Source organism: Anolis carolinensis, chromosome 5, assembly GCF_035594765.1.
Source record: "Anolis carolinensis isolate JA03-04 chromosome 5, rAnoCar3.1.pri, whole genome shotgun sequence".
Classification (NCBI taxonomy): Eukaryota; Metazoa; Chordata; class Lepidosauria; order Squamata; family Dactyloidae; genus Anolis; species Anolis carolinensis.
Genome location: NC_085845.1, coordinates 101,029,591 through 101,051,244, shown reverse-complemented (window position 1 = coordinate 101,051,244; position 21,654 = coordinate 101,029,591). Strand labels below are relative to the sequence as shown.

Below are 21,654 nucleotides of genomic sequence, written 5' to 3'. Positions count from 1 at the left end.
CGCATATGTATGCTTGCCCACAATGTCCTACCTCATGTACCGAGAAGTTGTTGTTTAAAGCTATGGACAATGCGATTGCTGTTGCTCGCTTTTGGTCTAAAACTATTTAGCTGCTTGTGATTCCTTTATTTCATCACTTTTAAACTTATTTATTATGAAATGCTTTTGACACAAAATAAAAAATATAATTCCCAATTACACGATTTTCTGTGCAGAAAGCAGTATTTTCTGTGCAGTATGTAATATTTCCAGATGCACAGTCATGCGGTTCACACGCACACATGCACGCACAGGGAGAGAGAGAAAGAGAGAGAGAGAAAAGGAGAAATAAAGTACCTGTTCCATAAAACCAGGACATTGAGAGATCAGGACAGTTCTTAACACTACTTTGGAAGCTATGCTTTACTCTATAGCAGTGGCGAAGAACTTTTTTGTCATTTGGATATGTATAACACTATTTTCAGGTCATATTTTATATAGTTTACTTATTTATTATAAAAATAATTATAACATTATATATTAAAATTTAAATGGAAGTTCCGAAGGCTGTGTGGCACAGGCAGCTGCATGTATGAACACATGCTTACCAGCTGAAGCTGATAAATATAAGAGTGGAAGAAGCGGAAGGTGCCTGTGAGGAGAGGAACCGAGAAGCAGCTCGCAACTACACCCAGCCCACAGAGAAGTCAGTGTGACAGCTTGGAAAAGCAACAGGAGTGGGGTAAGTGGGCAGTTCCTAGTTTAAAAGATGGTGGGAATCTAGTCATTTATCTGGATTTCAGCAAATTATTTGATAATAGTTCCTCAATATTTTGATTAGCAAAACTGATGACATGTGGAAACACTGCCCGATGGATCCATAATTGGTTAGAAAACTGTCCTTTTCAATTGTTACACTTCAGACTGGAAGGGGATGATAATGTGAAGGAAATATTTATCAAGTTTTAAATGATGCAATGTTGAGAGGGGTAACTAAAATACTGAAAGTTAAGAAAATAATTCAAAAGGACTTGGGCAAACTAGAAAACTGAGTGGAAATAACAAAAATAAAAAATAGACACAATGGCAAATTTCTACATTTAGGTCACAAATATAGGCACAGGTGTAGGATAGGGGGCACATTGCTCAGCAGTACTACTTGGAAAAGTATCTTCAGTTTACCATTCAAATGATGGCCATGAGCCAGCAATGTGATCCTGCAGCAAAGTTGAATGTCCCTTGAAGTCCCTTCCAACTAAGATTCTAATCTCATTGTGATACCAACAATTATTACTATTATTACTAAAATAATAACATCATCCTATACAGTTCCTCTTCTATAATATGATAAATAAATATAAGTTACTGATCAGGAATCTGAAGATTGAAGATAATGGGAACATTCTGTCTCTTAAAATAGTTGCAACAAAAGTATATGTTTTTATGATGAAAACTATGAATTCCTTATAACTGAACCAAAAAAAACATGCTTGCCTGCAGGACACTGGGCATGGCATCCTTCAACACATTTCACTGGGCATGCCACTGAATCAAAGTGCTGGCATGTTCTTGGACAGGCAGAACCACAGTTGTTGTATCTCCATTCACACTGGTATCCTTCTTCTTGCCTGTTCATGTCTTCACAACTTTGTGCTACAAAATATGCAGAAAGAAACACATGATTTTTCCCATTGGAATCATAAAAACAGTACTATTTACTACACTAAAACTCTTGATGTTGTAACACAGCTATTACACTGTTATTGTGTGCCTTCACATTGCTATTATGGTAACTTATGGTGACCCAAGCAACCCTATCACAGGGTTTTCCTGGCAAGATTTGTTCAAAGGGAGTTTTGCCTTGACCTTTTCTCAGGCAGAGAAATTGTGACTTGCCTGTGGCTGAGCAGGGATTTGAATCCTGGTCTCCAGAAGCATAGTCCAACCCTCAAACCACCACATTATCCAATCCCAGTGTTGTGACTCAGCAGCAGAACCAGAGTGACGATGAGGAAGGGGATTTTGGGTTTCAGATGCAGGAGCCAGAGGATGGGATGCAAGATGAATTCCAGGATGATGTCATGGGGCTGAGAAATCATGGAGTCATACAGGCTGGTTCAGAAGGGCAAGAAGCGCAGCCTGTTGATGAATTCCTGAACCAGCCTGTCATAGATAACAACCAGGGAGACATTCCTATGGGAAATAATGAGCTGGATTTGTCTCAGGCTTCTATTCAGGTGCAAGAAAATGAATTAGTTGACCTTGACAATCAAGGAGCACAATTGCTATCTAGAGCAGATCTTTTGTAATGGAAAGGAATGCCTAGGCGCAGCCTGAGATTAGCTGGAAAACGGGAGGCCTCTGAAGGGAAGAGAAATGCATTTTTGGGTTGCTTTTAAAAGTGTGTGTTTAGAGACAATTCTTTGTCAAAGCAAATTCTCGCTTCATCAGAGTGGATGTGTCTTCATGCCTTGGAAATTCTCCTGTTCTTGAATCCTTGCAACCAGTGAACTATTCTGTGGTGCGACACCCAGTGGTTCTCAACCTGTGAGCCCCCAGGTGTTTTGGCCTACAACTCCCAGAAATCCCAGGCAGTTTACCAGCTGTTGGGATTTCTGGGAGTTGAAGGCCATAACATCTGGGGACCCATAGGTTGAGAACCACTGTCCTAGCCTCTTCCATCTATTATACATTATATTGATATTATAGTCCATATTTATTACAATTTATAGATATATATTATATTGTATTATATTAGACAAGGCAAGATTTATAATTATTACTACTATATTTACATATGTTATGCAATACTATACAAAGTCAAAAAATCCTATCTATAATATGTGGTTTTAATTATTCTTATTATTATTTTATTTCTTACTCGCCTCTCCTCATGGCTCGAAGCAGGTTGCAGAATAATTAAAACACATAAACATTGTAAAAGTACTACAAATCCACATATTAAAATGTATTTCTATAAAAAGCTACATATTAAAGCATATTTCTATAAAATACATGCAGTGATGGGTTCCTTAGGTGGTAATGGCAATGTTCTTCTAGAGCAGTTGTTCCCAAGCTTTGGCCCTCTAGGTGTTTGGGTCTTCAACTCCCAGAAATTACAGCCAGCTTACCAGAGGTTAGGAATTGTGGGAAATGAAGTCCAAAATACCTGGAGTACCAAAGTTTGGGAACCGCTGTTGGTGGGCCTCATCACACTTGATCATTTTCCCACTTTAAACGCTGTGACTACCTCCTGCAGAATTCTGGGGTTTGTAGTTTAGGGAGACCCAGGGCTTCTCTGAATGAGCCTCTCCTTAAACAACAAAGTCCAGAATTCTGCAGGAGGCAGTCAATCAAACACCCACACCAAACATCCTGTTTTCTCACCTGCTGGCCTCATTCTCATATCCCTTACTCCAGGACTTGGTGTTTTTGTATATTGCCATTGACATTTTGTGTGGTGTTTGTAGAACCTAATCTGCGCATGCTAAAACACTATTTATATTTTGAGAAACCTTTTAAAGTGTTACTTGGTTTTGCTTTTTAGTATCCTGTTGACAGACATGAGTGAGATGAAGAATTAAAACAGTTATGATCATCGTCTCCAAGATTAACTATGGCAATGCATGTGACATATATTTGACTCCTGAAAATATATAAAGGTAAAGGTTTCCCTTGACGTTAAGTCCAGTCATGTCTGACTCTGGGGGTTGGTGCTCTTCTCCATTTCTAAACCGAAGAGCCAGCGTTGTCCGTAGACACCTCCAAGGTCATGTGGCCGGCATGACTGAATGGAGCGCTGTTACCTTCCCGACGGAGTGGTACCTATTGATCTACTCACACTGGCATGTTTTTGAACTGCTAGGTTGGCAGGAGCTGGAGCTAACAGCGGCCGCTCACGCCGCTCCCGGGGTTTGAACCTGGGACCTTCTCCAGCTCCGTGCTTTAACATACTTCGCCACCGGGGCTCCTTATATATACCATCTTGATTTTCTTTTACTTTTCCTTCAGTTATATAAAACTTACGGCATAGGCTTGGTGACCTCCAATGTACCACTGCTCCTTTCTGTGCACAGGCATGAGCGTAAGCAGCTATGGCATCACAGAAGCAGGCACAGTCTCCAATGGATTCGCAAGCACAAGTGTCATACATACAGATATCCATATAAGGTTCAGGATCTATCTGCAAAAGAAGATACATGTGCCAAACTTTCTCACTCATTGGTAGCCTTCTGCTCCATTCACACTCAAGAGAGCAACCAGTGCTTAGTTATCTTGTTTAATTCTAATAAATAGAAGATCTTGCCAAGATGGGTCAGACTGGTACATCTATATTTGTCTATATTTATTTGTTTACCATATTTATACCCCACCCTTCTCAACCTCCAAGGGGACTCAAGGCGGCTTTACACATAGGCAACTATTCGATGCCTTAAAACAATGTAAAATTAAAATAAACATTTTAAAATTGAATGTAAAACACATAAAACATTTTAAAACATTACATTCACTATTAACCACACTATACCTAATTGGCTTTGTTTTAATTTATTTATTTATTTCCGATATTTCTACCCCACCCTTCTCCCCGAGGGGACTCAGTGCGGCTTACAATGTTAATGACAATGTTTTCATCAGAGGACCAGCTAAATATCATCATGAGATATTACCAAAGGGTAACAAGCAGAGGTCACATTCATGAGCCATGAACACTTTGGGCAACTTCTACTTAATTAAATAATAGAGGGAGACTACATGGCCATCCTGTGAAACTACATTTTCAAAACTTCCCCATACTCTTGAAGTACATTTCCTTCCCTCATTCATCATTTAGGGTTTCACTCTTTCTGTCACTCAAAGAAATTCTGCAGGAGCAACATTCTATGACCCTAGTGCAGAGCTTTCCAAACATGTGTCGACTATATTGTGGTGTGGTGTGAGAATGTAATGACAAACCTTTGAGTCTATGTTGAATAAGCAATAAATAATATATATTTAAAATATATATGAAATATTTTTATGAGATATGTTGCATCTCTGTACATTTAATTATTACAATTTATGCATTTGTCTGTATCTCTTATAAGGGTCTGGTTTAACCTCCAGTTTGCTAATGAAACTGAATTAATGTGTCACAAACTGATTGTTTAATGTGTTGTCGAGGGGGATTAATTGCCACATTCACACTTGCCTCCAACAGACAAAGAGTTCTTTTTCCCACCATGGACCTTTCACAGATATATAAACCTCCCTTGCCTAGTTTCCAATATACCTCACAATCTCTGAAGATGCCTTCCATAGATGTGAGCAAAATGTCAGGAGAGAATGTTCCTGGAACATGGCCATACAGCCCGGAAAACTCACAGCAACACAGTTATTCATGTTTTAAAAGTGTGTCACCAACATGAAATGTTTAGAAAGCTCTGTTCTAGTGAAAGATTACAATGACTGATAATAGATGGTGCTAGAAAGTTAGAAAGGAATGTGACAAGTGTCTTAGAAGTTGCTTACCATTTTTTTGCACTCATTGAAAAGTTCACTGGTCAAGATGCTGCATGCAGTCTCTACCATGACTTGCTTCACTACATTACCATTGCACAAAGAAGATGCCAGGGTTTGCTCCTGAAAAGTTCAATTAATAGAAATTATACTGTTGTTTATGTATTTAACACAAGGATTTAATGACCAATTCAAGGAAACCTTAGGTGTATCATGATGTGAAGTAAACAGAGCTAGCATTTCATTTGATGAAGAGAAATGGAAACTGGGTAGGTTATAGCTGGAAGCTTCTCCCAGATATAGAAACAAGCCAAAGTTTCCAATAGTAGAGTGAGACAACTAAATAAATGTAATAAAATATGGTAAATTAAATTCTAGTTTTAGAGCACAACTCAGCCTACATTAAGCAGTAAATATAAGTGTAACTAATTTGAATGAGAGATATTTCAAGTATAGGTAATGGTAAAGGTTTTCCCCTGACGTTAAGTCCAGTCGTGACCGACTCTGTGGGTTGGTGTTCATCTCCATTTCAAAGCCGAAGAGCCGGCGTTGTCCGTAGACACCTCCAAGGTCATGTGGCCGACATGACTGCATGGAGTGCCGCTACCTTCCCGCTGGAGCGGTACCTATTGATCTACTCACATTGGTATGTTTTCGAACTGCTAGGTTGGCAGGAGCTAGAGCTAACAGCGGCCGCTCACGCCGCTCCCAGGGATTGAACCTGGGACCTTTCGGTCTCCAGCTCAGTGCTTTAATACACTTCGCCACTGGGGCTCTCCTTGGAATTTTAAATACTCTGTGGGATGTATTAGACAGGAAATATAAAATAAGAATTATAAAAAGCAACAAGCTTTAAACATCTTTTTGCTTTTTGTATATAATTGTAGATTATTTAATGGGTTTGTCGATTAACAGGAAAGAAACAATCTTAATTAGTAAGATTGTTAATTAGATTTGCTAATACAGTAGAGTCTCACTTATCCAAGCCTCGCTTATCCAAGCCTCTGGATAATCCAAGCCATTTTTGTCATCAGTGTTTTCAATATATCGTGATATTTTGGTGCTAAATTCGTAAATACAGTAATTACAACATAACATTACTGCGTACTGAACTACTTTTTCTGTCAAATTTGTTGTATAACATGAAGTTTTGGTGCTTAATTTGTAAAATCATAACCTAATTTGATGTTGAATCGGCTTTTCCTTAATCCCTCCTTATTATCCAAGATATTCGCTTATCCAAGCTTCTGCCGGCCCGTTTAGTTTGGATAAGTGAGATTCAACTGTTTTTCGAACTTGAATTAGCATTGCTTCTAAAAATGTGCTAAATATGTAATATAGGCCTCTATCATATAATCCAGATTATCAAATCAGATAATCCACATTATCTTCTTTGAACTGGATTATATGAGTCTACATTGCCTTACAATCCAGTTCAAAGCAGATAATCTGGATTTTACGTGGCAGTGTAAATGGAGTCTTAGTTTAACCTTTATGTTGGGTTTTCTTTCAGAAATATTGCAGCATTCCCCATTTACACTGCCATATAATCCAGTTCAATCTGCTTATTTATATGCCGCCCTTCTCACCCCGAAGGAGACTCAGGGCAGATCACAATGCACATATACATGGCACATAATCCAGTTCAATCCGCATATGAGTCTACATTGCAGTTCAAACTCTATTGTATGGCAGTGTAGATGGAGCCTGAGATGATTCTCCAGATCATTCCTATCCAGGCATGTTTCAGTGACACACACACATAGGTTCAGCCAAATTTAGACTGTTGGGTCTTTCCAACTTTTCCCTGGCCTTACTGACTGTGACATTTTAAAAAGGGGAAGTGCAGACAGATGCTCTCTCCACAGTCTTCACACTTAATAATACCTTTCTGACATCAGCACACTGCGAATTAATTTTCCAGGAATTCCCAAAGTCATTTGGATCCACCTCAAGCTGCTTTCTGCTGCTTGTCAAGTCATTATTTTGGATACCATCAAAATTCCCACACAGGCCACATACTTGATCCTTGCAAAGAAATAAACCACAAGAATTAAACATGGTTCTGCTTATTATTATTATTTTAAAAATCATTAAAAAAACAAATATTAACATAAAAAGAAGAGCAACAAAACAGAAACATTAAAAATAGTTACATATGACATGAGTTATACTGAATGATTTTGAAATGCAAAATGAATCTCTTTGTTTATTTGTTGCATTGTATTAGTCCTTCACAGATGGGTCAGTGGAATATGGCTTTTCCCATTAGTTTGACTTACGTGAGAAATAAACGGGAACCATGTTACTTCAAATATAATATTATCTTTGTGCTCTTTTGCTCATCTTACTTGCCATGTCAGTCTTTCTGATAGTGCTATATTCCAACCCTTTTTATACTATAGGTCTATGCTAGGTGCTATAGGATTTCCCCCAATTACTGGCAATGATCTGCTTAGTCAACAGAAAGGAAAACAAATCCTTATGATTATTCATTTTTTTTCACCCCTAAATAGATATAATAGTGCTAAATCCAGATTAAGGCTGATATGGTAGCCAATCATCTGGCTAATTTCGGATTGTATATCTTCATTCTGCTATCACCACCATATGAAGTAGGCTAGGTTCAGATGGTATTAGTCCAAATTTATTTAATGGTGAATCTGGTATATGAACCCAGGACCTGTCCGGCCAAAATCCATCATTATCTTACAAATTCAAATAGTATAACAACACTGAAATCACTGAACTGTATAGTATATAATCCCTTTGTACCATATTCTTTGGATGAATAAAGCATTATGCTGTGAAATACTTTACTAAGGAGAAAGTATTTCAGTGAGTATTTCTCCAGTGTACCTACACATTTCCATTATTTTTTTTGGAAAAAAAACTGGGAAAAGGCCCTTTCACATTTTATCACTGCACCATAGGAATGTTATAAAGTTGTAATTAAGATACTTTTTGTGCTTGTTTGAGCACAACAGGGTTGGCATGTACATACAAACATACACATTTAATAAAGAAAGCTTCATTAAATAATACACTTTATTAAATAAAGTTAAATAAGTAACTTTAAATAAATAAAATAATGCACTTACTTTGTAATTCTCTTTCAAAATAACACTAATTCCCATATCTTGGTCCCAAATTAGAGAGATCAATCTACTCAGTAGCAGAATGTAGTAACGCCCAGACTTCAGGACTTCAAAGTTGGCTTCCTCTCTAGGAGATGTTAGGATGTTAACCTACATAAGAAAAAAATAAAGACATCTCAGCAGCATGAATCTAATTTAATATCTGAACTTATATTTTATTATATGTGATCATAGCTGACAATAATAGGATTGTTTGCTCATGTCTGAGATCACTTAGCATCACAGCAGTTTGGCAACAATGTTCTGCACCCTGGGATTTTGGGAGATCTTGATCCCTCCTCAGATGAAGTAATGCTGATGCTAACAGGTTCATGCTGTCCCAATGTTCAGCCTGATCAATCTCTGTTATGTGTTTGATGTTTCCCATCTCCCCAAGTAATACGTCATTCCAGGAGATAGTCTTAGCGTGAATCAGTTTTCCTGGGTACTTACGGTTTTTGTAATTAACTGGTACATTTCACTGGAGTATATAGAAGAATATAGTGAAGAAGATAGGCAAAAGCATACATAAAGTACTGTCCTGAACACCATCATTAGTTCAACTCTGACACTGTCTCTGCAAATCAGAAAGGTTTTAGAAGATGACTAAAAGGCTAGCACCAGATCTCTTTTCTCTTCTAGTTTCATTCTAATTAAGCTATAAAAAATACTGTGTTAGTACCAACTTAGGAATGTGAAAATGGGAACTTATTCCAGGAGTTGATAGTAGCTATCAGCCAAGCAAAGGGCAATACCTAGTCAATGTTACCTACCATCTTGTGTCAAATTGTGAAAGAACAATTTTGTAAGGTGACCCTATGCATGTTTAGTTGCACATACATAAGTGTAGTGTGACTTATTCTCAGGTTTAAAAAAATCAGAAGATGTTTACTTCTTGGGAGGAGATCAATGGCCAACCTTGATAAAAGTGAAGATTAGAGACATCACACTGGCAACAAAGATCCGTATAGTGAAAGCAATTGTATTCTCTGTAGTAACCTATGGATGCGAGAGCTGGACCATAAGGAAGGCTGACTGAAGGAAGATAGATGCTTTTGAACTGTGGTGTTGGAAGAAAATTCTGAGAGTGCCTTGGACCGCAAGAAGATCCAACCAGTCCATACTCCAGGAAATAATGCCCGACCGTTCACTGGAGGGAAGGATATTGGAGGCAAAGATGAAGTACTTTGGCCACATAATGAGAAGACAGGAAAGCTTGGAGAAGTTCATGGTTATGGGGAAAATGGAAGGAAAAAAGGAAGAGGGGCCGACCAAGGGCAAAATGGATGGATGGTATCCTTGAAGTGACTGGCTTGACTTTGAAGGAGTTAGGGTTGGTGACGGCTGACAAGGAGCTCTGGGGTGGGCTGGTCCATGAGGTCACGAAGAGTCGGAAGCGACTGAATAAACAACACAAAATTTTACTTGCTGTATTAGATTTTTTTAAAAACAGAGGATGTCAAATTAGAGTATTTGGATGTTAACAATGACTCAGATATGGACCAGTTGTAAAGGCCTGATGTTAGGTACCACTACTGTCAAAAGAAATGTCCTTTCAGACAAAGCACACAAAAAATTCAGTAGCTCAGATAGTGGGTTCTAGGGACTTGTCTACACCACCAAATTAACCCAGCTATAATTCAGACCATTTAGCCCCAGGCCTGCCCAGGATTCATCTCATTAGCATCATGCCTACCCTGTAATAATATTTCTGTCCACACTCCAAATTAAAATCAGTACAGTTTGAGCAGTTTACTCACAAGTACGTGGATCACTCTTAGCACCCCCATCTACTGCAGCTATGTCCCAACAAGCAGCGCTGGACTTTTTTTAAAATGGCAACCCATGCCACCCAGAAGCCTGTCCTCCTCCCACTTCTTAAAGTCACTCCAGTCTAGATTGTACACTCCTAGCAAAACATAGCAACATACAAGATTTTCCTGAAAACTGCAGAGCAAGAAGTGAATTTTGGTGTGTTGTATGTATCTAATCCAGTTTAGCCATCTGAGTTGACAGCGATCTACATCCTGGATGCATGTATCCCACAGTTTAATTATGCACTATGCATTTTCCCCTTGCTTTTATCCTTTAAATATATAATTATTATTTTGCCATTGTCTTAACAAATGTCTTAGAGCAAATTGCTTCGCCATACTTGCTGCTGTTGTGCACTGCAGGGAGGCAGAGTTGGGTGCCCTCCCTGCTCATCTTGAGCCTCATAAAATCATAGAATAATAGAGTTGGAAGAGACCTCATGGGCCATCCAGTCCAACCCCATTCTGCCAAGAAGCAGGAAATTGTATTCAAAGCACCCCTGACAGATGGCCATCCAGCCTCTGCTTAAAAGCCTCCAAAGAAGGAGCTTCCACCGCAGTCCGGGGGAGAGAGTTCCACTGCCGAATAGCCCTCACAGTGAGGAAGTTCTTCCTGATGTTCAGGTGGAATCTCCTTTCCTGTAGTTTGAAGCCATTGTTCTGCGTCCTAGTCTGTGTCCTAGTCCTCCCTATGACTTACCCTCATGTATTTGTACATGGCTATCATGTCTCCTCTCAGCCTTCTCTTCTGCAAGCTAAACATGCCCAGTTCTTTAAGCCGCTCGGCCCGCTCCTCATAGGGCTTGTTCTCCAGACCCTTGATCATTTTAGTAGCCCTCCTTTGGACACATTCCAGCTTGTCAACATTGCCCTTCAACTGCGGTGCCCATAATTGGACACAGTGTGATTCCAGGTGTGATCTGACCAAGGCAGAATAGAGAGGTAGCATGACTTCCCTGGATCTACCGTGTTTCCCCGAAAATAAGACAGTGTCTTATATTAATTTTTGCTCCAAAAGATGCTCTAGGTCTTATTTTCAGGGCATGTCTTATTTTTCCATGAAGAAGAATTCACATTTATTGTTGAACAAAAAAAATGAACATTTATTATATACTGTACAGTAGTTGTCATCATAAACCAGCATAACCAGACAAACTGTGAATCCTATCAAGAATTTCTTGTTACTACCAATATTTCCATGTACAACACTTTATGGTACGTACATTTACCGATCCTACATGCTCTGGTGTTCTGTTCGGCGGGCACGCTTCCAAACAAAAACTTTGCTAGGTCTTACTTTCAGGGGAGGCCTTATATTTAGCAATTCAGCAAAACCTCTACTAGGTCTTATTTTCTGGGGATGTCTTATTTTAGGGGAAACAGAGTAGGTGCTATACTCCTATTGATGCAGGCCAAAATCCTGTTGGCTTTTTTTAGCTGCCACATCACATTGTTGGCTCAAGTTTAACTTGCTGTCCACAAGGACTCCAAGGTCTTTTTCACAAGTACTGCTGTCGAGCCAGGCAACCCCCATTCTGTATCTTTGCATTTCATTTTTTTCTGCCAAAGTGAAGTATCTTGCATTTGTTCCTGTTGAACTTCATTTTGTTAGTTTCGGCCCATCTCTCTAGTCTGTTAAGATCGTTTTGAATTCTGCTCCTGTCTTCTGGAGTGTTACCTATCCCTCCCAGTTTGGTGTCATCTGCAAACTTGATGATCGTGCCTTCTAATCCTTCATCTAAGTTGTTAATAAAGATGTTGAACAGAACCGGGCCCAGGACAGAACCCTGCAGCACTCCACTCCTCACTTCTTTCCAAGATGAAGACAACGCATTAGTGAGCATCCTTTGGATTCGTTCGCTTAGCCAATTACAGATCCACCTAACTGTCTAGCCCACATTTTACTAGTTTGTTTTCTAGAAGGTCGTGGGGGACTTTGTTGAAGGTCTTACTGAAATCTAGGCATGCTACATCCACGGCGTTCCCTGTATCAACCCAACTTGTAACTCTATCGAAAAAAGAGATCAGATTAGTCTGGCATGACGTGTTGACCATTAGCGATCGCATTTTTTTGCCTCAGCCTCCCCGGGACTTGTTATTTCATCGAATGTGTAAAGATCTGTGGTCTCTGGCAATAAGGTTTAGATTGACATCCTTGTGGTGATCTGTTCCACATTAGTTGTGTGAAGTCTTTTTTTTCCTGCTCCTGAACCTATTGCTAATCACCTTCACAGACATGGATTTTGAGAAAGGAATCACATCCATAGATTTATAATAAACCTCTATTCTGTACCTTCTTAAATTTTATGTTTTACATGTCTATTGAATCTATTTTTATATGCAAAAGAGAAGAATCATGGATGGACTTCACTCCATCAGTTCCTGAAGAACTGACTGGACCAAGGGTTTGAGAAAATTCAGTCACTACTAAAAGTAATGTGTACTCTTTTTGCACACAGACTCACAAACCTCATCAGGCGCACTTTAAACTAGATCCACTGGGGGAGGGGAACAACAGCCTGGCGAACACTATATTACCCACGACCACAGGGAACCGCCGAAAGGCTAAACGGAGGGCTGCACAAACACAGCAAGGACCAAGTACAGAGAGCACAATAATCCCAAATAAACAGTTCGAGGGGAGGTCACAGGGGCTTACATGTCTTTACACTAATGTTCAGAGCATGGGAAATAAGCAAGACGAACTCCAACTCCTAGCACAGCACCACACATACGATGTCATAGGCATCACTGAAACCTGGTGGGATGACTCCCATCACTGGAATTTAACCATTGAGGGCTATAACCTCTTTCACAGAAATAGAACAAAGGGGAGAGGAGGGGGAGTAGCTTTATATGTCATAAACAGTTACGTTGCAGAAGAAATGTAAGACTGTAATCCGGGAAAACAGCTTGAAAGCATCTGGATAAGAATCAAGGGAACCGGGACTCAAAAAGATCTTGTCGTGGGTGTCTACTACAGACCTCCGAGTCAGGATGAAGGACTTGATGAAGCCTTCTGTCAACAGCTGACCAAACAGGCACAAAGAAGAGATATAGTAGTCATGGGCGATTTCAATTATCCCGATATCTGCTGGAAAACAAACTCAGCCAAGAGTACAAAGTCCAACAAATTCCTCACTTGCCTTGCAGATAATTTTATGGTCCAGAAGGTAGAAGAGGCAACAAGGGGATCAGCAACTCTTGATCTAATCTTAACAAATGTGGAAGACCTGATCAATACAGTTGAAGTGGTTGGATCCTTAGGGGCAAGTGACCATGTGCTCCTGCAGTTTGCAATACAAAGGAATGCTGAAACTAAGACAAGTCAAACACGCATTCTCGACTTTAAGAGAGCTGACTTCCAAAAAATGAAGGAATTACTGAGCGGCATTCCATGGATGCCGATATTAAAAAACAAGGGAGTTAAGGATGGATGGGAGTTTTTCAAAAGTGAAATACTCAAGGCGCAAATGCAAACAGTGCCAACAAAGAAGAAAAATAAGACAAGTGCAAAGAAGCCAGAATGGATGTCCAAAGAACTTCTAACTGAGCTAAAGCTCAAAAGTGACATGCACAAGAAGTGGAAAAGGGGAGAAATCACCAAAGAAGAATTCAAACGTATAGCCAACACCTGTAGGGAAAAGGTTCGCAAGGCTAAAGCGCAAAATGAGCTCAGGCTTGCCAGGGACATAAAAAACAACAAAAAAGGCTTTTTTGCTTACGTTGGTAGAAAAAGGAAGAAAAAGGAGGCGATAGGGCCATTGCAAGGAGAAGATGGGGTGATGGCAACAGGGGACAGGGAAAAGGCAGAACTACTTAATGCCTTCTTTGCCTCGGTCTTCTCAGAAAAAGAAAGCCATCTTCAACCTCAGCAACACGGAATGGACGAAGGATTGGGGGAAATCCAACCCCAAATAGGGAAACAAGTTGTCCAGGAACACTTGGCCTCTCTAAACGAATTCAAGTCCCCAGGGCCACACCCAAGAGTACTGAAGGAACTAGCGGAAGTTATTTCAGAACCACTGGTAATTATCTTCGAGAGTTCTTGGAGAACGGGAGAAGTCCCAGCAGATTGGAGGAGGGCGAATGTGGTCCCTATCTTCAAGAAGGGAAAAAAGAACGACCCAAACAATTACCGTCCGGTCAGCCTCACATCAATACCAGGCAAAATTCTGGAAAAGATCACTAAGGAAGTGGTCTGCGAACACTTAGAAACAAATGCGGTCATTGCTAATAGTCAACACGAATTTACCGAAAACAAGTCATGCCAGACTAATCTGATCTCTTTTTTCGATAGAGATACGAGTTGGGTCGATACAGGGAATGCTGTGGATGTAGCGTACCTGGATTTCAGTAAGGCCTTCGACAAAGTCCCCCACGACCTTCTGGCAAACAAACTAGTAAAATGTGGGCTAGACAAAACTACGGTTAGGTGGATCTGTAATTGGCTAAGCGAACGAACCCAAAGGGTGCTCACCATTGCGTCGTCTTCATCATGGAAAGAAGTGACAAGTGGAGTGCCGCAGGGCTCCGTCCTGGGCCCGGTTCTGTTCAACATCTTTATTAACGACTTAGACGAAGGGTTAGAAGGCACGATCATCAAGTTTGCAGACGACACAAAACTGGGAGGGATAGCTAACACTCCAGAAGACAGGAGCAGAATTCAAAACGATCTTGACAGACTAGAGAGATGGGCCAAAACTAACAAAATGAAGTTCAACAGGGACAAATGCAAGATACTTCACTTCGGCAGAAAAAATGGAAATCAAAGATACAGAATGGGGGACGCCTGGCTTGACAGCAGTGTGTGCGAAAAAGACCTTGGAGTCCTCGTGGACAACAAGTTAAACATGAGCCAACAATGTGATGCGGCTGCTAAAAAAGCCAATGGGATTCTGGCCTGCATCAATAGGGGAATAGCGTCTAGATCCAGGGAAGTTATGCTCCCCCTCTATTCTGCCTTGGTCAGACCACACCTGGAATACTGTGTCCAATTTTGGGCACCACAGTTGAAGGGAGATGTTGACAAGCTGGAAAGCGTCCAGAGGAGGGCGACTAAAATGATTAAGGGTCTGGAGAACAAGCCCTATGAGGAGCGGCTTAAAGAGCTGGGCATGTTTAGCCTGCAGAAGAGAAGGCTGAGAGGAGACATGATAGCCATGTACAAATACGTGAAGGGAAGTCATAGGGAAGCAGAGGCTGGATGGCCATCTGTCGGGGGTGCATTGAATGCGATTTCCTGCTTCTTAGCAGGGGGTTGGACTAGATGGCCCATGTGGTCTCTTCCAACTCTACTATTCTATGATTCTATGATTCTATACTCAGAGAAAAGAAGAAAGAAAGAAAGAAACCCTGACTCAGCAAATTCAAAATAAATTTCTAATTTTGTGGATTTATATTTTAGCTTATTTTCATAATATTTCATTTCTATTTGTATTGATTTGAGCTCTTTAAAAGCAGCATGTACAAGTCTCCAAATAATAACACAAAACTCAAGGAGAATGCCTTTTTGGACAACTTAAAAATAACATTTTCAATGGAAATGGTTGGATTAACATTCTATATATTTAAGTCCAAAGCAAAGCAGCATTCTGTGGCTTCATGTTTCACTTCAAACCTGTTTGCAAAGCTCCAGTGTTCCAGGGACAATAGAGCACTTTTGGATGTTTAGGTAATGGTAATTCTATATCACTCTGGAGGTCTGTGAAGAATGAATGCAGGGACATTCCTGGCTGTTACAATGTTCAAGGCAAACAGCTGAACTCTGCCCTCTAGAAAGGGGGAAAGGGTTCTTTCTAGCTGTCGGCAGAAAGTGGAAGGTGGGGGTGGATCCTTTTATTTACTCTGTACAACATGTGGCTGGAGGGAGGACAGGGTAATGGGGCCATCTAGCGACTCCTTTTTCAATCCGAGAATTGCTTTTTGGTTTTAAATAAATCTTTGTTGGTATATAATAACAAAAAATAAGAAGAAAATGAGAGAGGAAAAAACACAAAATGCAAACAAATCACACTAACACATTAACATAAATTATAACTAGCGAAGAAAATACTAAATACTGCAAATAACAACCCCACTTTTCTTTTACTTTTTCCTGCCTCACATAAGACATATGAAACATTCTCGATCTGAGAATAGTTGTTAATGAAGGGACAAATATTGTACGGGTTCTTCAACAGACTGTCAGGAATTATTTCTACATGGCTTGCAAGATATGCCTAGTTCTCCATCAAGTCTTTCTGGGCGCCTAGCATTTGCCTATTCAAATTGAGCCTCTGAGCTACTTCTTGAGTTTGAAACAACTGGGAATAATGCTATTTCTATGCAAGCTCCTCCAATTTCGCAGCATAGAAGGAACAGTCAGTTCATGGCCTTTTGTGATGATGCATGGTATCTCCCATTCTGCCTGTCATCATGCAATCTGGCTTGAGTCCTTAGCATTATCAGATACCCTTGTGAAAGGTGATCTCACAGAGCACAGTGGCCCGTTCTTTCCCAACAGTGGACAATGGTCACAATAGGGGGCCATGGTCATGACAGTCTGGAGCAATGAGATACTGCTCTCTGGTGATGCTGTCAAAGGCTGCTTTTAAGTCAATGAAAGCAACATAAAGTCTGCTCTTTCTTTTTAGATGTTTATATATTAGGTGGTTTAGGACAAAACAGTTATCCATGGTGGATCTTCCTGATCTGAAGCCGGCTTGTTCGTCTGATAGGATTTTATTTTCATATTCCCAAAGCTCTAATTTAGAAAGAAGTACTTTAGAATAGATTTTGGCCACTATATCTATTAGGCTGATAGGTCTATAGTTTTTTTGGATTTTTTTGCACTTTTTTTGTAAATAGGGATAATTGTTGCCAATTTCCAACCTGTAGGAATATTGGCAGTGTTATTTATGTGATTACATAGACCTGCTATTGGGGGGCCCACCAGTCAGGGTTGGATTTAAATAACTCTGGTGGTAAAAAGTCTTCTTCAGGAGCTTTATAATCCAGGTTTAGTTGTAGGTCAGTGATCTTATGTTGTCTGGGGAGGGTCTGTTCGGGAGATTAGTTCTTCTCAGGGGCTTCTGTTTCCCTCTTCTTTTCCCTGTTGGAGCCTTTCTTTCCTCTGGTGTTATTCATGGTAGTAAAAGGTCTTCGGTTTGTTTGCAATTGTCCTTTGCCTTGTTGTTGCTGTAAGGTCGCAAGTTCCCGCCAGTGAGACAGTGACCAGTGGGAAACATAAACACATTCCCTGACTGATAAAAGACTAGGGCAATAAACTACTTGGCTAATAAAAACAAAGTAAATAAAATTAAAAGCAGAAGCGCTTTGCTGATGCAGCCTGCGCTCACGTCAACTGGAATTGTTTATAGCCTTACTTAAGCACCTACTAGTCCCCAGGATGACTATGAAGCACAGACTTTGTAGATACTGCTTACCTATATCTGATCAAAGTCATTCTGGGACGAATACCACAATTTTGCCATCTTGAGGGTGAACTCTATTAATTTTCAGAGCAGAGTTAATCATTATACAAAGTCAAAGTCAAGATAAAGTTTTCCTTGTTTTCCTTGCGTCCTTTAACATAAAACTGTCTTACCACCTGCACAAAGCAGCTCAGAAGCACTTAAACATCCTATGGAATGGCCCAGTTATAATATTGTTATGCTACAACATTGGGCAGAAGCCCCGGTGGCGAAGTGTGTTAAAGCACTGAGCTGCTGAACTTGCAGACTGAAAGGTCCCAGATTCAAACCCCGGAAGCAGCGTGAGCGGCCGCTGTTAGCTCCAGCTCCTGCCAACCTAGCAGTTCGAAAACATGCCAATGTGAGTAGATCAATAGGTACTGCTCCGGCAGGAAGGTATCGGCGCTCCATGCAGTCATGCCGGCCACATGACCTTGGAGGTGTCTACGGACAATGCCGGCTCTTCAGCTTAGAAATGGAGATGAGCACCAACCCCCAGAGTCAGACATGACTAGACTTAACGTCAGGGGAAACCTTTACAACATTGGGAATTGTTGATGGCCAATCATGGCAACTGCTTCCTCCCACATCAAATCCTGGGAACAATGCTGTACCATGATTAAGATTATTCTTGCTGGGCTATTCTGAAATCCCAAGGCTAAACCACAGGTTTCTTGACGAACTGTCTGTCAGCTTGTCTGTCTTTGTCTCTCTCTCTCTCTTCTTTCTTTCTTTCTTTCTTTCTTTTGTTCTTTCTTTCTCTTTGATTCTTTCTGTAGATACTTTCAGAATTCCTATTGACCAAGTATGAACAAAAAAGAAAAAGAAAAGCAGAGAGGGCTAGTCTTCTGCTCACCAGCTACCTCCAGACTGTTAAAAACAAGCCACAGATCTACAAAGTGTAAGTTTGGCCATGAAAAATAAAAATCATAAGAGATAAGACAAAGAAAAGGTTATCCTTGGATACATTTTTGGAAGAAGCCTTCAGGTACCCTCTAGATTAGTTTCAAAATGTTTTTGATTCCTTATGCAATATTTATCTGACTTGTCTCATTTCACATAGAAATCTCGATACTCTGCTGAAATATTACGAGAAACTCATCTATATATCTTTCCCAGCCTTTGCTGAGGTTGCCGTTAATAAAATAAAAGCTGGACTGGGTAAGGATGGGAGCTTTTGCACCAGCAGAATGTGTCATGTGAGGTTTTGTTTTTTTGTTGCGAAGAGTTGCTTTGGTCTAAAAGTTGGGGAAAGTTAACTGCAGTCAGGTTGCTTTTCCTGTTGGAAAACCTTTCTGACTACACTTGCCACTCTTCAACACTTGGCTCTCATTGAAGAGAAGATCTGCACACTTCAACAATGCATTTACTCCCTTTAATCTGTCAGAGAACATGAGGACGTCCTGAATAGAACTACGGGAAAATTGATTTTCCAGTGCCAACAGGAAGAAACAATCAAGGAAAATGATACCTCAAACAACTGTACAAAAGCAAGCTCTAACACTAAGAATGTGAATTCTAGAGAAGAAACTAAGGGGAAAAATCAGAGCCATGGTAAAATTTGCAATAAAACATAAGATGTGAATGATCAAGACCACACACTAATTGAAAGAATTTTGGATACAGATGTGTACCTGTGTCACCTAGCTCTCAACAGAGTGACATTTCTGATCTGAAGGACTCCATTTATAAATATAGTTGACCCTCCACTTTCACAGGGGTTGAGGAACAAGATTCCCATAAAAATCGAAAAACCATTAATATCTCAAGCCCCCCTCTCACAACAATATTCAGCATGGTTGATGGCTCTAGGGGCCCAGAGCGGAGTGTAGCTATGCATGCAAGATACAAAGTCTTGGTGCAGTGTGTTATTGCAATTTTGTTCTTTGTTCAATCGTATTATATTGTAATAAATATATCATTAAAAAGAACAACAATTTCTGAGCACTCTATTATTTCACGTTTTCATCCAATTGCAGAGTCACCTAACAGTAGCACTGTTAGCCCACACTTCACCAGTGTGTTTGCAAAAATATCATGAGGAAACATGCCAAAAGCCTTACTGAAATTAAGGTATGCTAGACCCAAAGCACTCCTCCAAAGCACTAATTAAAAACTACCAAGTTTTTAATTATGTCCAAAAAAGATATAATTTAGCTTTCTGGTTCTTAGTAACCGGCCGCACTGACTGGTCAGAAGTTGCTCGGGTCCTATTTCTTGGCCTTCTTGAAGATGGGGAGAACATTTGACCTCCTCCAGTCAGCTTGGACCAAACCTACTCTCACAAGAATTCTCAGTGATTCCTGACAGTGGCTCTAAAATTATTTCTGCAAGGTGTTGTCGAAGGCTTTCATGGCCGGGATCACAGGGTTGTTGTATGTCTTTCGGGCCGTGTGGCCATGTTCCAGAAGTATTCTCTCCTGACGTTTCACCCACATCTATGGCAGGCATACCTCACAACCTCTGAGGATGCCTGCCATAGATGTGGGCGAAACATCAGGAGAGAATACTTCTGGAACATGGCCACACAGCCTGAAAGACATACAACAATCCTATTTCTGCAAGTTTCTTAAATACTATTGGATGCAAATAATTTTGCACTGGAAACTTGAATCCATTAGGTATTATTTTACTGCTTATTTACCTACTCTGGGCTTTAGTCCCCTTAATGTATTCTATTTTTTGTTTGATAGTATTGTTTCTCCTCTGGAAAAAGACTGAAACATTGTACAGTTTGTCCTTCTATTTGTCCCCTTACCTGCAGATGACAAAGATAGTGAAGTGCAGTGTGTCTAAATAATGTTCTTTCTTTTCAGGAAACAAGGTTTCATTGTCACAATCATCATTTATTTATTCAGCATCATCAAAGTACATGGCCAAAGAACAACAGAACAGGCTCCTGCCCTAAAGCTTAAATTAAAATCTGAGACAAAAGGCAAGCGGAATGGCAGTGTGTGTGTGTGTGTGTGTGTGTGTGTGTGTGTGTTGGGGGAGGGGAAATTATGTCCATCAAATACTGTCTCTTCTTTTTCTTCTTCCTGACCTAAAGTGCTTTCACACACAGTTTTCATCCTGCCAGTTACCCTACCTCAAACAAAGAATTGTACAAGAGTCCTTAAACGCTATTTTGCATTTCTAGGGTAAAGGAAAAGATTTTCCCCTGACATTAAGTCTAATCGTGTCCGATTCTGGGGGTTGGTGATCATCTTCATTTGTAAACCAAAGAGCCAGGATTATCCGTAGACACCTCCAAGGTCATTTGGCTGGCATCATTGCATGGAGCACCGTTACTTTCCCGCTAGAGCAGTACCTATTGATCTACTCACATTTGCATGTTTTTGAACAGCTAGGTTGGCAGAAGCTGAGGGTAACAGCGGGAACTCACTCTGCTCCCTGGATTCAAACTGCCAACCTTTCAGTCAGCAAGTTCAGCAGCTCAGCGGTTTAATCCGCTGCACCACCAGGAGCTCCTTGCATTTTTAACCCTTCCATATTTTCCAACGTACTTCTATTTTCTTGCAAGAAAAAAGGATGCTGATGAGGGAAAAATTGAATAGATGCACATTGACTTTTGTCTGCTCTGGAGCCATTGGTATGTGATATAGATGGGAGTCTTGCAGAAATTATAGAAATGCATTTCCCTGACCTTATACCTGCAGTTCCAATAAATCTCTGGAGATTCTTCTTTATTGGTAACTCTAGATGTAATATTCTCTGGTTTTTATTTTTACATAAGTCTTCTGGATATAAATCCACTTCATTAGATGCCGT

At 40.2% G+C, this 21,654-nt stretch overlaps 1 protein-coding gene across 1 annotated transcript in view; it reads right to left on the bottom strand.

Moving 5' to 3' along the window:
* The window catches only part of vwf (von Willebrand factor), a 197,532-nt gene that overhangs the window by 96,872 nt on the left and 79,006 nt on the right, over positions 1-21,654 (bottom strand). Inside the window, exons 22-26 of the mRNA XM_062981993.1 lie at positions 8,580-8,726; positions 7,366-7,506; positions 5,491-5,601; positions 4,006-4,162; positions 1,474-1,632 (exon numbers count right to left, since the gene is read on the bottom strand). Coding sequence (XP_062838063.1) covers positions 1,474-1,632; positions 4,006-4,162; positions 5,491-5,601; positions 7,366-7,506; positions 8,580-8,726 — 715 coding nt within the window. The remainder of the gene's footprint in view (positions 1-1,473; positions 1,633-4,005; positions 4,163-5,490; positions 5,602-7,365; positions 7,507-8,579; positions 8,727-21,654) is intronic.